The sequence below is a fragment of the Haemaphysalis longicornis genome, unplaced genomic scaffold (assembly GCF_048455015.1).
Source record: "Haemaphysalis longicornis isolate Haplotype H1 unplaced genomic scaffold, Haemaphysalis longicornis Haplotype H1 scaffold_2, whole genome shotgun sequence".
Taxonomy (NCBI): Eukaryota; Metazoa; Arthropoda; class Arachnida; order Ixodida; family Ixodidae; genus Haemaphysalis; species Haemaphysalis longicornis.
Window position 1 is genome coordinate 216,369,491 of NW_027526295.1, and position 16,232 is coordinate 216,385,722.

The window sequence follows — 16,232 nt, forward strand, 5'->3', positions numbered from 1 at the left end:
GAGAGAGAGAGAGAGAGAGAGAGAGAGAGAGAGAGAGAGAGAGAGAATGAGGGGCACGTGGAATTCAGACAGAAATAAGGGTTGGCAGTCAAGAATGCCTCGGAAAGCAAAGGGTAGGACGCGGTAAGTCATTAAAACAAATAAAAAAATTGAAAGACATGAAGAAAGTGGCGATACAATGCCCGCCGGGTGGGATCCGAACCCACGAACCCACGTGGGTTCGGATCCCTCCCGGCGGGCATTTTTTCATTCTTCATTTGTTTCAATGACCTACCGCATCCCTCCTCTTTGATTTACGAGGCATTCTTGACTGCAACCCTTATTTCTGTCTTAATTCAACGAGCCCCTAAAACATAAATACAATAAATAAAAATGAGCACAACAAAAGACAATAACAAGCACTGCAACGCACAGATGAAGGGTTGAGAATATATGAGTGTAGCCCTGTACACGAGTAAGTCTAAAAATAACGAGCATAACAAATTTCCTGGGAAAATACACATAGAAACTCATGAATACATCTTATTATCATTATTTGGATCACAGCGCGGAAAGGGCAGGGGTAATGTTTCATTTCGCCAGCAGGCTGCCGAGAGTAGGTTATTGTGTTTGCTTAATCTTGCACTCTGCTCGCGCTGCCAGCAGCAGCATTGCAACATTGGTGCGTGTACCCTTTCTTTTGTAACGACCAAAAAAGCGTTAATAGTGCTGCGACTGATCTGATGCTGCGACCGAGTTGTTGGTACGTGAAAGAGAAAAGACCCGAATGGCGTTAACGCGCTTTATCAAAAGCAGATGGTCGAACTGTTTCGTCTTGAACAGGTAACCATTATTTCTTTTTTTCGGTTCAAAGCCAGCAGCCAAGCACGCTGAGTAAAGCATAGGAGACTCCGTTCGACTGTTTTACTAATAATGCCTTAGAAATGGAAGTGAAGAAAAACACGCCCCCATGGTGGATGCCCCGCCAGCATTCTCCACCACCTTCTTTGGTATTCATTTTTATGTAACTGTATCCTACGCTTGGAGGGGGCAACCAACACCATTTTGGCGCTTGCAACCTCGCCCTCTATACCTCACTGCCACCTCGCGATCGGCCGCAAAACTCATTGGTCAGTGTGGCGCAACGGAAAGTACCGAGCCATGGTTGCGTACAATTTTGTGTATTCGGCAGAAATTTCGGCTTCCCGGAACTTAATGAGTTTCCCTCCGTACACCCCAGGTGACCTTCGCCTGCTGACCAACTACAGCGTGTCCGTGGAACCCGACTTCTCGAGCGAGGCGGACGCCAACGCCATCCTGTACGGCGCGGGGCCACCGCCGCTGCCACAGGCCGACGCGGCATCAGAAGCCGAGCAGGACCGCCGCTTCCCCATGGTCACCTCAGAGTACGCGCTGATGACCACTAAAGGATGTAAGTGACTAACTGCACCGACTTATGCTGTCTTCTCCAGCAACTTTCCGCAGCCTCAAAGCAACACCGAGTTAAGCTCATCCGTTCTTATCAATAGCTCTCTAGCGTCGCGTCAGTGAACTGGACGTAGCTGACGAATTTCGCGCCAAGGTTACAGCTCCCTGGAGGTCTGCAGTGATTTCAGAGGTCCTGACCGATTGACTCTTCCCTACGAATACTACGCTCATGGATGAATTATTCCCTGTGCACGAGCTAATCACAGCGTTAACGTCCGTTAACCTGCCTTCTTCGCCAGGCGCCGATGGTGTTACGTACTTAGCATTACGACATCTCGGCGGTAACGCCCTCCGGCAACTTGCCTTCTACAAGTCGTGGCAGACTGGCCGCGTGCAAGCAAGCTGGAAAGTTGGTCGCCTAGTAGCAGTCCTCAAACCCGGAAAACCGCTGACTGGCATCAATTTTTATTGTCCTATTGCTCTACTAAGCTGCATAGGGAAGGTAACGGAGAAAATGGCGCTATCTTGAGGACCGAGAAGTGTTGCCCCCAGAGATGTCAGGGTTCAGAGAAGAAAGAAGTAGCATCGAAAACGTCCTTGCTTTGGTCTTTGGTGAGGGGCATTTATCGGCAAAAGGCTGCAAAAATATCACAATAGCTGTCTTCCTAGATATCAAGGCGGATTTTGACAGCGTTGCTCATGAAGCTATTCGAAGCAAAATGACATTTCTAGGGCTACGATGGCGGATGTACACTTGGCTCTGTGACCACTTGCAGAATCGGTATGTCTATATGGCCACCAATGAAGGCGACGCAAGGCGGCATCAGATTGCACAGGCCGTCCTTCAAGGCGGAGTTCTTAGTCCTGTCCTGTTTAACATCTGCCTCACCCGCATCACGTAACGAAGTTGTACGCAACCTTCACGGCCATCACGAAGGGTTAATTCCACGATTGCAGCCGATCGTTGTTGCTATAAGTGCGAGCGAGCTTGCTTCATTTGTTTGGAAGTGATCATTATTCGACATCCCCGTGAAGGGGCGTACGCTATGAAGTGTATTTCTTGTTCCGAGCAAGTCATGCCATGAATACGGCGAACGCTGGAGTTCTTTTTTTTTTTTTTTGGCTAATCTTGGGCAATCTCCCTAAGTGGGTATGCTTGAATTGACCAACGCGCACCGGGGACGCTGAGCGGTCACCGCGCGGCGCGCACACACAAACGCTCGACATTTGCTTATTTTTTTTTACCTGCCGGAAGGTCGCCGCAGTCTTCTCCCTAAGTGAGTATGCTTGGCTTGGCAAATGTGCGCCGCGGACGCTGGGCAGTCGTCGTGAGGCATGGACGCACGAGCTATGGGCATTTTCTTGTTTTTGTTAACTGCCTCGGGCGGTCGCCGCGAGGCCCGAGCTCACGTGCGAGCGCTGCGCAATGTCTTTGCACTTTTAACTGCGGGCACGAAAAATTACGATTTGCTAAACAGATTCGCTGCTAAAAACTCATGCATTTCCCCATAGACCGGTTGGTCGACCGAGAAGCTCGGATAGGATCTTTGGAGAGACGATCCGTGCGTGAAACAGGGCTTCCATTGCGTCAAAGCGGTTGCTTGGAAACCGCGAAAAGGAGCGGTTCTAGATAGGAAAATATACACATCGATCAAGAAGGAGTACAATAGTATACCTTTATTTCATAAACCACGTATCGTTATAGTATTGTTGCGCGGTGGCAGAACAGATATGAGACGAACCATGGTATATGAGGAGCGATCTATTTGCACTATCTACCATGGTTCGTCTCATATCTGTCCTGCCACCACGTAACATTTTGGTGGAGGGTGCTGGTTTCATTCTCGTTCCGGCGCCGAGCTTCACCCGTCTCAACTCATGAAGCGGTCTCACTCTGGCTCTTGGATCACGTCGGCCCGCCCCAGCACCCGCGAGACGCGGACGGGACCATTCCCCAGCCCTGTGTCCCCTGCCCATTACGCGCCGAGACCATACGACCTGACGAGGCACGACCTGCCGTCAAGCCGACGCCGCTCCCCCGCCCAGATCTTCGGCACGTCTCCGAGGGCTTTGGACGCTTCTTCGTGACGTCGGCGGGAACAACCCTTCCGGGGCCGGTGCTCACCACGACAACCATGATCATCCGTGGCAGCAAGGATTTCCATATGTATTCTCATCTCATTTTTCGTTCTCGCCACCATCTTCTACCTTGGTCGCTTGCAACCTCGGGAGCCATGTCAAGAGACGACGATGAAGAGGGCAGTGGCGCGTGGCTCTGTGCCACAGCCTCCTACGACGACGAAGCTCGATATCTGTGAGGCACGCAACCTGAGCGGACTCTGATGGCCGCTATGTACATGGTGTAAATAGATCGCTCCTCATCTACCATGGTTCGTCTCATATCAGTCCTGCCGCCCCGTAACAATATTTAGATCGTTCGGAGATGTGTTTACTTTTAGTGCGCGAAAAATCGTCGCATGGGTTCGTTCTTCGTTTGCGATTTGGGTCTTTGAAAATTTGACAATCTGTTGGGTGCACTTCCAGCGAAGGATGGCCTCACTTTCAGCGATGTGAGGCAGGCCCGTTTGACGCAAGTTTGATGTCAGAAAGCTTTAGCGCTTCTCTCTAGTTCCTTCAGGAAGAGATGGTTCGAACGTAACAACCTGTTATTGTGGTCTCCTGAGGTAAAAAACCTGTGTAAATGTATTGTGTGTTTAAAAGGCAAGCAAACAGCTATAGGTGAATGTATACATTGCAGCCTCATTTAGTTCCAGATCAAGCGATGGTGGGCAACCGTATTAGCTGTCCAGTTTAGAACCGTGTAAACAGGCCCAAACTCACGCAGCAAAGTGCAAGTAGATGTACGTTTCGATGAAATAGTGGCGTTTGGGGGGATCCGTATTTACAGAATGCCTCCCTTTCAGAATTATCTGGCACTAAAAGAAGTGGCCGAATACATAAATGAACTCTCCCTTCCGGGCACGAGCACAGAAAGTAAAAAAGTAAATGAAACTCGGAATAATCAATAAAATGAAAGGTATCTGCCATGTAACTGCCTAGAAGCTAGTGCAGGTCGGTATGCAGTTTTTCCGGGCTCAGATAAAGCACTGCAACTTGCTTTCATCGGTGATTTTGCTTTACATTATACCTATGTTCCGTTTGCATACCAAGCCTTCCACATAATCGTACATAAATGATTCTTTTGACGGTCGAACATAATCCGCTGTTCCAGTGAGGGAGGGGGGGGGGGGGGGTAGGGCTGAGGAGGGGCAAAAAAAACTTTGGCGCTAAAACGTCATTGTCTTTCGCCAGCGTAAAGGCGTTACACGTGAGTGGAACTCTCATTCCTTAGTTGTCAGTGCACGTGCACACATTCCATGTTCTTACGGGTATTGTTTGTTTGTAGCGTTTAACACGCCGACGCAACTCAGGCGATGAGGCGCGCCGTAGTGGAGGGCTCCGGATTAATTTTGACCCCCTGGGGATCTTTACGTGCGACGAATTCCCGTACACCCGGGAGTTTTCTCTAACCGCCTCCACCATAAAAGCGCAACGCCCTAGCGGGAATTGACGGTGAGCTTCCGTCGCAGTAATCCTATTGTAATGGCAACCTGTAGTGCCTCGGCGACTTTCCCCTTGAAGATTACACCAAATCTTCATCACTACTCTTGTATAAAAGATATCAGTCAACGTGGGAATGGTTTCGGAGTTTTCGGGGCATTTTTCCTCTGTTCCCAACAAATGCCTGCGATTAAGATACCTCTGTATGGCAGCACATTTACCCTCAATTTTATGGGATGAGGCGGTTTTCTGCTCTTATTTAATGTCACCTGGGGGGTGAAACCAAGCAGGTATATAAAACCACGATCTCAAGTTCGAATGTATGCGGGCGGTCGTTCGATATACCAAGTATTCCGTTTCGGTCTATGCTACTGATTCTATTTTTAAGCTGAGCCAGTTCTCTCTCTCTCTCTCTCTCTCTCTCTCTCTCTCTCTCTCTCTCTCTCTCTCTCTCTCTCTCTCTCTCTCTCTCTCTCTCTCTCTCTCTCTCTCCCTCTCTCTCTCTCTATCTATCTATCTATCTATCTATCTATCTATCTATCTATCTATCTATCTATCTATCTATCTATCTATCTATCTATCTATCTATCCCTTTCTCTCTATCTCTCGCTCTCTCTTTTCCACAATCACGTTCGCCTTGTCTCAGAAGCTATTAAAGTGGGCCCTTCTGTCTGAATCGCGAATAGTAGAAAGCGGGAACGTGTCAAACGCAGTAGGCGTGTCTGAAGCAGGAAGCGCAAAATAAGCTCTTTTCCGCGGCGATGCCGGCGTTAACGACGGCGCTTGCGGAGAACTCTTGCCGTAATTTCACATCTCAGATGGCCAATGTGCGGCCTGAGAACCTGTGACAAAGAGCTAGGGCAAGCTGGCACGGGCACGCCGAGGCCTTCAGACGCAAAACGCGCTCAATAACATCTCTTGTTGCATGTTTCCTCCTTCTCCCTTTTGAAACTCGACAATAGAAAGCTCGATCCTATTTTCGAAACCCTATTACTCGTCGCAACACTTGCGGAATGATAATAGAAGGAGGGAACAAATAAGGCGGAAGAGTTACTCGACAATACGGAAAGATAAATAAACAGATAGGCGAGTGAGTTAACGTATGTTTATTTGTACGGATGGCGCGGCTGGCCTCCGAAGTGGAGACGAGAGGAAGAAAATGGGGTGGGGACGAAACAAAAAATAAAGGACACGATTGTGTGATGCAACAAAGGCGCTCGGCTCTGAAAGCGACCATTTAAAATTGAGCCCGTTTTTTTTTTTAATTCAGCCTCTATGAAGGACACAAAGGCGACTTCATATGTGGACCCGGCCTTATATGCACTTGAAAATTCAGGACTGCCGGGGACGAATTTCTCCCGGGAGCCAAGGCGCGCGTTGGTCCAAGGCGCGCGTCGGGCGCGCGTCGGGCGATATCGACTCGAAGACAGGCCCAGCGAGGATCGCTATGTCAGGCACGTCCTCAGCGTACAAAACAGCAAAGTGAAGGCGCCGCGTGTTCTTCCCTTTCCGTATTGATATTTTATTTTGCGTGTTTGTTGGGAAAGGGGAGAATGCAAGTATTTCCGCCAATTGACACACATGTTTTGTATTATTTTTCCCCTTCCTTTTTTTGTTTGTTCTTACGTCCGTGACGCTTGTGCGAAAGAAGCCTCATTGTGATTATGATACGCTTCACCATACCCGTAGCGTGCAAGAGGATGAATGAAGAAAAGGCGAACAGAGGGACGTCTTCTGTTCATATAACGGAGTTAACTATAGTGAGCTCCACTATAATGAATAAAAAGAAGAAGTGGCAGCGTAGTATGGCCCTATGTAAACCGGAGTTTTAGCTGAAAGGAATTTTAGCTGTAACCTGGACCAACCCCACGCTCGCATGCAGCTACCTCCTACGCTTATACCAGCCTGCGCATCCTGCTTTCTTCCTGCACCTTGCACCCGTTTCTGTAAAAGTTCAGACGACTGGAGCAGAGTTGCGCCTGTCTTCGGTAAATCATATTGTTATGTACTGTGCAAACTAAGAGGGAGCGAATTAGAGCAACGACGACCATCTCACGATGATTATGATGAGTATGACTATCATGTCAGGCTGTACCCTCTTGCCCTCCTCCTGAGGTGTGAATGTACTTTCACCGCTCGAAAACAAATTATAATTGTGGTGCTAGTAAGGACGACGATGATGACGACGACGACGCTTATGGTAAAAAGGAGGAGGAGATAGTCATCCGTGCAGCTCCCGAATTAACTGCAGTACCTACAGCCACTTTGACAGTTCCACTGTTCGGATTGTGCTGCAGCTTAGCTACTGCCCCCCGGCTTTGTCCTCGAACTATTTTCGTGACAAGAGGAAACTATTCGCTGACAGCACGAACACAGCAGCCTCTCCTTGCTAGGAATGTGTATGCGTGCAGGTATGCGATTACCTAGCCTCAATTCGTAAACACCTTCGCCGCAGGGTAAATAACGGGAAAACTAAGAAATGTGCGCAAAAAAAGCAGCTCGAACGTTCGTTCACATTATTTTTGCGCACGCCTCAGCTGTAGTACAGTTTGAAGCCGTCCAGCAAAAGCATCTACACTTTTCGCTCTAGTTTTCTTTGCGTATTCCAAACGTCAAAGCGTTTTTATTTTTCTCTTGTGGATGGGCGGAAGGAGGGGGGGGGGGCGTTGCTAGCATTCCATACACAACAGAAGAATAATCTTTGGTGTTCTGTGCTCTCGTACTGTGTTCATGAAATGATCGCCATGTTTCCTAGTTAAATTCATTGCAGATATGCTTACTCATTATCCGTTGATGCGTATGCCGGCTGTTCACCGGACGAGAACAAGAATGGCCGAGGTTTGTTTGGTCGCGTTACAAAACTACTGAGGACAGTTTTTATTGCATATAGTGGTAGGAATAATGCAGCACGAGCCAGGTGGTATAATTCTAAACAAAAAAGTTTTAGGATTGTTATTCACCCAGGCAGAATAGCGATGTCATGCGTGAAAATGTAGAAAAACAGAGACAAACGCCGTTCAATAGTGGACCATTGCCTTTTTCAAACCCTCAGGCTCCTTCGAACGGGTCAGGGTGCAATAGAGTATGCTACGTTATCATTTGTACTCACATGGGACCTCCTTTCCGGGTGATATCATCGCCCTGTCCCCGCACTATTCTGAAATGGTAAACCGAGAAAGACCGTTGCCATATTCGGAGTTACTGAAGCAATATTAAAAAATCTGTGTTGATATATATACGTTTTCTTCTCTGACTTCAAGTCGGAGCAGCATGTCTGTGCTCTGTCAATGGCATGTCGAATGCAATCATCAATGAAGGCACAGTCTTGCCGGTACGAAACACGAATACGCTCTAAAAAGTTAACGTTGCACTGAGATCATCTCACTTGACTTGACAAACCGTAAAAGTCTACTCAAGATCACTAGTCGCGCAAAATACCATCCCACCCGCTTATGAAAATGATTCGGCATTTTACATCACGTTGTGTGGGCCCGGTTCGCGTTGCTTTTGACCAACAGAGCAATGATGAAACGAGAGAAAAAGGGCTCGTAGCTATCAGTGCAACTAGCTACAAAAATGCGCCTAGTTACGAATAGCTAAAAGCTATCAGCGAAATTGTTCCCGCAGTTTTAAAACTACCCGATGGTTTTGAACGACTGGAAGGGCATCTCGACTGGCCTGCCACCTACGACCAAGCCGGGTACAGACTCTTTGCGTGTGTGTGGAGTTCTACTTGGCCGAGTGAAAGGCGCGGAATCACCGTGTTCGTTGTAAGCCATCAAAATGTCGGAATTTTACAATGAGCCACTGCATAAAACGCGAGAACACTAGCCTTTGTAAAAATTTCACTGTAGAAGACGCAGTTACATCGTGCTCCTGTCACATTAGTCGGTGATAAAAGCTGCTACGTTTGTAAAATAGGCCTTATTTGATACCTCTATGCTTTGTTGCTGCTCCAGAGTGGAATAAAACAAATACAGATACGCTTAAAATGAAGTTATATTTATGCAAAGGTTTCAGGGTGAACAGAGGGTCTCTTAAACATTGGTTGATATATGTAGCTATCTTAGGTGCGCGTCTTTTGCTTTCCAGTCATTTTCAGCATTGAGCGCCGATCTAGCTACATTTTTTGTGTACACTAGTTGGCCACTCTGCAAGAGAACCTGCTTATCGTGGCTCTACCTTCGCAGAACATCCCATTCAATTTCGTTTACTGACCAGACTTCTTTATCTGGGTCCCTGTGTGCTTCGTATGTGCTGTCCTGTTGGCCGTCAGCCTTTCTACATTCAATCCCGCGGTAGGGACGTCATTCGTTGGCCCAAATACGAGAGCATTTTCACGTGCCAGCACAGATGATTTCATTTGCCCCCTAGGGACCCACAAGTTGTAGCAAAAGAGAGGCCAGCAGGACTCCTCCTATTCTCGGGCTCGAGGCGACCCGCACGAGACCAGAAACGTGGCGACATCCCCCATTCGAGGAAGTGAAGCGCGCTAGGGAAATCAATTTCCGGCGCGCATTTCCAATGTTTGGCGGGAACGTTGGCTCTCGAAAGGTTCATTTGTATCGGGGCCATCGTTGCTTTTCTATTTCGATATCGGGGGCATCACTTTTTGCTTACTTTGTATGGCGAGAGCCAGTGTATGTAACGTTTCAAGGACAATTGATCCGCGTCCGTGCCCGCTCACTGGCTTCGTCCCCAGTTGCCTCTCTTTTTTCAGATCACCAAACAAAAAAAAAAGGTACTTCGGCAAAAAAATTCAATGAAGCTTGCACTCACGCGCAAGGCTTGAATGGAAAAGCTATTATAGGTGAGCATTGCCGAACACATAGTTAAGTTTCAGTATTATTGTCTATTTGCATAGTTGCGGTGCTAATAATCCGAGTTGCGGTGATAGTAACATCGAAAACCTTCTCGTCATGGCGGACGCGTTTAGACGGAGGTACACGATCTTTTACTTTTACTTTTACTAATATAAGGAATGCATGGGCAGGATAACCATCCACAAGCAAAGCGATAAATTTCAGACTCCAAATGGAGCAAGGCAGGGAGATACCATCTCTCCAAGACTATTTATTGCCAGCATGTCTGGAGGGGGTATTGAGAAAGCTTGACTGGAGAGACATACGACTAAGGATAAACGGGGAATACTTGAGACATTTGAGGTTTGCGGACGACATAGTCTTGCTGAGTGAGAGTGCACAACATATGCAAATAATGCTTGAAGAACTACAATCAAAAGCGTGGTTATGGGGCTAGAAATAAATATGAGCAAATCAAACATAATGAGGAATAAACAAGCCAAAAACGTCCACTTTGGCTTAGTAAAGGAAACATTCGAAGAAGTAAAATAATATAGCTACCTGGGACAGATGGTCAGTGCTAGCCTCAACCATGAGAGAGAAATCCTGCGCAGAATAGGTATGGGCTGGGGAACACTCGGCAAGCACTCCCAAATAATTAAAAGAACGCTACCTGTGTCACCCAAAAGAAAAAATTACTCCCACCTCCCCTCGCGGGAACCCCTGTGTAGATGCGACGCATAGGTTGTTCCGTTGTTGTTTCCCGGTTGATTCTCCCATCGCGTGAAACGTGCCGTGAACCCCCTGCCGCGGCTATGACGCAACGTGGCGCGGCTATGACGCAACACAATCCAACACAATCCACTTTAATCCAATCCAATCCAAATCCAAGCCAAGCCAAGCCAATCCAATCCAATCGAATCCAATACAATGCCCCTCGCGAGAGAGTGTTCGCTATCGGAGAGGAGAGGGGGTGAGTGGCCGAGAGCGCAGCTCGCGCGGCGAGGAGAATGGGGGAGGGGTGTGGACGGACAACAACGCCGTATGGAGGGAGAAGGCGAGTGAATGAGAAGCCGTCGCATCTAAAATCTAGAACCACTGCATACCACCAGTGACGACATACGGAGCTAAACTTGGCGCCTTACTAAACAACTAGAAAGCAAACTTAGGTCGGCTCAATGGGCCATGGAATGAATAATATTAGGGATAACCCTCAGAGACAGGAAACGAGCTACCTGAATCAGAGAACAAACTGGAGTAGAAGATATCATAGTTCAAATAAAGAAAAAGAAATGGACTTGGGCTGGTTGGCCACGTAGTTAGGCGAAATGAGAATCGGTGAACTACCAGGGGGAAAGAGGGGACACCGAGAGACGGGTCTAGAAAAAGAGAAAGCCCAGTTACTAGATGGAGGGATGAAATACGGAACTTCGCGGGTACACTGTGGACTCGAGCAGCGCAGGACAGGAGCGGTTGGAGGTCAATGGTTGGAGGTTGGAGGGTTGGAGGATCGTCCTGCAGTGGACCTGGGCAGGCTGATGGTGCTGCTGCTGATGATGATAATGGTGGTGATTGGGGTGTGGCGGTGATGATGACGATGATGATGATTATTGGGGTGCTACTAACCGTCGTCATGTGCATCGAAGAGGTCGTCTTCTTCCTCACGGCGAGTGGTGTATGCAAAGCCATCCCCAGCAATGTAGAGCTTCCACCAGCTCAACTGGCGAAGCTTGCATGAAGTCGCGCAAGGCTTGAACCATAGTGAGGCTGCAGGATTTCTTTGTACGTGAGCACTGAAGGACACACCACCGCGCACTTGTACAAGTTTCAAATTGTTTATTTACATGTTCCGTCGTTGCTTTGCACTGCGGTAATAGTAGTCATCGTCGTATGCTTCGATGTCGTCGTGTTCCTTATGCCAGGCATTGCATGCGCGGTAGCGCTTCACGACAGCGCTGGAGTTTTTGTTGTTGTTGTTGTTGTTGTTGTTGTTGTTGTTGTTGTTGTTGTTGTTGTTGTTGTTGTTGTTGTTGTCGTTGTTGTTGCTAAAGCCACTTAGCGAGCCGGGGACTCGGCGGTCATCCCGAGGTACGCGCTCACCAGCGTTTGGCATTTTCTCGCTCCTCGTGGTATTTGCCAGTTTTTTTTTCTTTTTTTGCTAAAGCCACTGCGCGTGCAGGGGACGCTCGGAGGTCACCGCTAGGCACGCGCTCGCGAGCGCTCCACACTTCTTGGCATTTTTTTCTGCAACACCAAACTTACGGTTTGTACACCAGCTCTGCTGTTAAAAAATTCCGTTTCCCGTTAGCAAAGAGAATGAAGGAATTGACCCGTCGAGCGCAGGGACCGGATGCGAAGGGAAGAACAGAAGCCCATTACCCTGCCTGACTGCGTTGAGGAGGCAGGATGCAATCGCAGCTGGGATTGTGTCTCATATTTTGATTGGACACAGAGAATTGATCGCGAATAGGAGTATCTGGGAAAATGGCTCAATCTGAGGTCCTTGGTCAGGGCCACTCCGCCTGGACAGCTTTTGCTTCTTTGAAATCCACCTGCCGCTTCTAAGCGATACCACAAACTAACCATTGCGACAATTCGTTTAATAGAATATACATCAACGGAATTTTTTTTTTTGACGAGAAAGTACAAATTAATGGCTTAATTAAGAAGGTTTATAAACAAGCAATGTGATTACCAGTTACCACGCCGAACGAACATTTCGAAGCATTATGCGTCAATAACTCGATTGAAGAACTAATTGAAGCGCAACAAACAGCCCAATTAGAACGGCTATCTAAATGCAAAACGGGAAGACACATTCTGCAGTCACTAGGAATCCGAAGCGGAAGTTCCCTCCCAAATGAAGTTGACCTCCCACACGAATGGCGAAAATACATTCGCATCCCGCCACAACCAAGGAATATGCATCCAGAGCTAAATGTGGAAAGAAGACAAGCTACAGCACGAGCCCTTGACAAATGTTTCCGAACCCATTGTGAGCCACGGGAGATGGTGTACGTTGACGCTGCCGACTACTACAACGGCGGCTCTTGTCTCAACGCCATGGCCACTGCAGTCGTCAGCAATGACGGAGTCACAATGACGTCAGCATCCACGCCGGCCAAAGATCCCACTCATGGCGAGGAAATGGCCTTAGCCCTGGCTATAAATTCTACCCGAGCAACCACAATCATAAGCGACTCGTAGTCCGCCATTCTTAATTTCTAGAAAGGCAGGATCTCCCCTGCAGCAGCTTCGCTGTTAGAGAAGACCACTAACCAAAGAAAAATTATTTTGATATGGACTCCGGCCCACTGCGGTCTACAGGGGAATGAACTGGCCCACCCAACCGCTCGAGCTCTGGTCAACCGAGCTGTGTTGCCTACGACGCCACCACTACCACCGTCATCCTCACACGAGACCTCGCAGGAAATCCAAGAACAAGCACACGTTATTAGATCTCACAAAGACAGGCTAGTCACATACAGAAATATAATAAATCACTACACGTTATCCAGATGCAAATATCCACCGGCCCACCACACTCTTTCCAGGAAAGAGGCAGTCACGTGGTGACGGTTGCAGACAAACACTTTTCCAAGCCCTGTTTCCCTCAACCGCTGCTACCCAGACCTTTACTCAAACCTCTGCACTTTGTGCAACAGCAGAGCCGACCTGCACCACATGATATGGTCCTGCCATGAACTCCAAGAAAACTCGACCGGCTATAATAGCAAATCCGATGTAAATACACTTAAAAGATGCAAAATTAAGACTGCAGAACAATGGGAGACTGTTCTGCTCAGCTCCACACCGGAGGCACAACTCGCAGCACTCCGGATGGCCGAAGCCGCCGCGAGGATCCAAGGAATCCTGGCTGACGGCTGAGGGAGGGAGACCGTCCAAGTCGCCTACCCTTCAGAACCCATCTCGGGCATCAAATAAAGTCCCCCCCCCCCCCCTCCCCCCCCCCCCCTCTCTCTCTCTCTCTCTCTCTCTCTCTCTCTCTCTCTCTCTCTCTCTCTCTCTCTCTCTCTCTCTCTCTCAACGGAAGTTTCTTTGCGCCAAGGGCTTCATACAGCGATCCGCTTCAAGCATTACTCATACTCTCCTGAAGAGTTACAACGCCTTAAACACCAGTGGGCGTCACGTAACATCGTTTCTGGGTCCGTGCGCACGCCTTATATCGGTTTCCAATGGGCGAACAGCAGAGCGTGGTCGTTTAGGAGATAAAACCAGAGGTAACGTTAAAAATGGTAATGTTATTTCTTCCGCGCTAGTCCTTACTCCGCCGCTGGCGACGAACCACCGCGAACTGCTCTCCGCTGCTCTCGGCGCCGCAAAAGTGCCCGCCCTCACGTAATCAATCACAACGCCGACGGCATCTACCTGACGACTGCTATGTGCGCCGGAACTCGTGAGGGCACTTTGAGCGCAGCTAGAAAGGCTTTTGCTCGCCCAGTGAAAACCGCTACCAGTCAGTGCCTACACACGTATGCTAGCTAAAAGAGCAGCCCATTACAACTCAGTATCCGAGCAGAATGAGCACGGTCCCTTTGAACAGTGACAGAAAGCGTGAATTTCCCCTATGCTTCCATTAAGTAATAGCTCAAGCACTCAGTATGACGCCGTCTGTCGCGTAACAGACGACAGCGCCGGCACATAGGCAGAAATGCCCAGTTACGGGCGCTTTCTGAGGACAAGCGCTCGAGGATTCCTTGTGGGGGTCCCAGAAGGTGGCGCACCCTAGTGTACCGGGCAATACAGGATCATCAAGAACGCCATAAATCCGGTGACATGCTTTTAAACACAAGATGGTCTCGTGTGCAAAGGCTGCGGGGCTAACAATGACGTTTTACACATCATGTGGGACTGCGATTTGACACAACAGACCTTTAACCAACGTGACTCCTCCAAGTTTAGCCGACTGGATGCTGCAAAGTTTGAGCAGCACAAGTTGTGGCTGGCGCGTATACTCTCCGCAACAGTCCTGTAAGCGTCGGCCTCGGTCACTACAGCCACATCATGCATTAACTTCGCCAGTTGCGCCTTTTCGTGCAAATACAAGATTTTACATGGTTGAGGCTGTGGGGCATTCGGTTAAGAAGGCTTACGCTTTACAAATAATCTAACGGACCACGGGGAATGGACGACACCCCAGCCGCCTTGCAATGGAGCACTCAGAGGCTACTGGGCGGGGTGTAGGTCGCGCAATGTGCCCCACACACTTGAGAAAATGTAGCAACAGAGAGAAGGCTTTTTTGATGGAACCGAGCTTACATGCACGCTGCTCAATCTAACTCCGTGTTTTCTGCGCCGAATGTCCAAAGGATGTCGCTCATTCCAGGACAAAATGTCCAGCGTTTTCTTCAGCAAAGCGCTCTGACGGGCTAGCTGGTCTGACATGATGGAAATAAAATTGCGCTAGAAGGACAGGACGACAGAAGAAGACACACCACACAGCGCAGATTAATAAACTGAGTGATTGTGAGTGTTCCCCAGTTTTTGCAAAAACTAAGGTGCTCGCTAGGAGACGTGACTCGCTCACGCGGGAAATAATAGAGGCGCGTGAAATCGTGCGCGTGGGTGATGTTTGCATTAGCGTTGCTTCACTATCGTTGTTGCGCAAAGAAATCGCGTTTCTTGATGGGGTCTAATCTGTTTTATACGACACACATGCTGTTGAAGGCAGCATGTGTGTCGTAGGGAAAGTATGCGGGTTTTTTTTTAATTTCTTATGATTTTAGTTTTTTATTTCAGACTTCTTGGTAGTATATATGAGCGTGGAAATCAAATCAGTTTGTTAGTCTGCGCTGTGTGGTGTGTCTTCTTCCGCCGTCCTGTCCTTTTAGCGCAATTTATTTCCATCACGTCTTATTCAGCTCAGCTTTCATCCGCCAACCAAATCCCACGCCTGTGACCTTATCTCCGCTTGTTCCATTCGACACTATTTACGCGGGACTCGCAGCACGCAGACTGCTACCGAGCATATTTAATTTGCGTGTCACCGTCGATAAATCACCTGGCAATTTATTTTTCAAACTCGTTTCATTTCTATGTTCGTGGTTTCTGTAACATTTCCTCTTCCAACCCCCTATTCAGGCCTACGTCAAAACGAACTGACGTCTCTTTTGCGTTTTATTAAGGCACCTCATTTTGGGCGCGCTGCTCCTCGAAAGTCTGTCCTCCACAACTCATAATCACTTCCTTCGCGCGCAAAACAGAAAAAAACAAACATGTTTCTTTTTATTTGCCCGTTTCTCCTTCCATTTGGTACACGCTATCGGCATTTCACGCCGTAAAGTTTGAGCGAAAAGGGCAGCCCTTGCTTTGCGAGGGACTATCTCTGCGTCTGTTCTTTTTTCGTCCCAACACTTCCAAGCTCCACAGCACGCGCTGATAAACCGTTCCCCACGGACCATAAAATTGCCCCGTTACTTTCCCACCTTCTCTCTCACTATC

General features: G+C 48.4%; 1 protein-coding gene across 4 annotated transcripts in view; it reads left to right on the forward strand.

The window, feature by feature from the left end:
• The window catches only part of LOC144169890 (uncharacterized), a 206,438-nt gene that overhangs the window by 171,131 nt on the left and 19,075 nt on the right, over positions 1–16,232 (forward strand). For all 4 annotated transcript variants that reach the window (XM_077699310.1, XM_077699311.1, XM_077699309.1 and 1 more), the window contains one exon: positions 1,220–1,411. In XM_077699310.1, the coding sequence (XP_077555436.1) occupies positions 1,220–1,411 (192 nt within the window). The remainder of the gene's footprint in view (positions 1–1,219; positions 1,412–16,232) is intronic.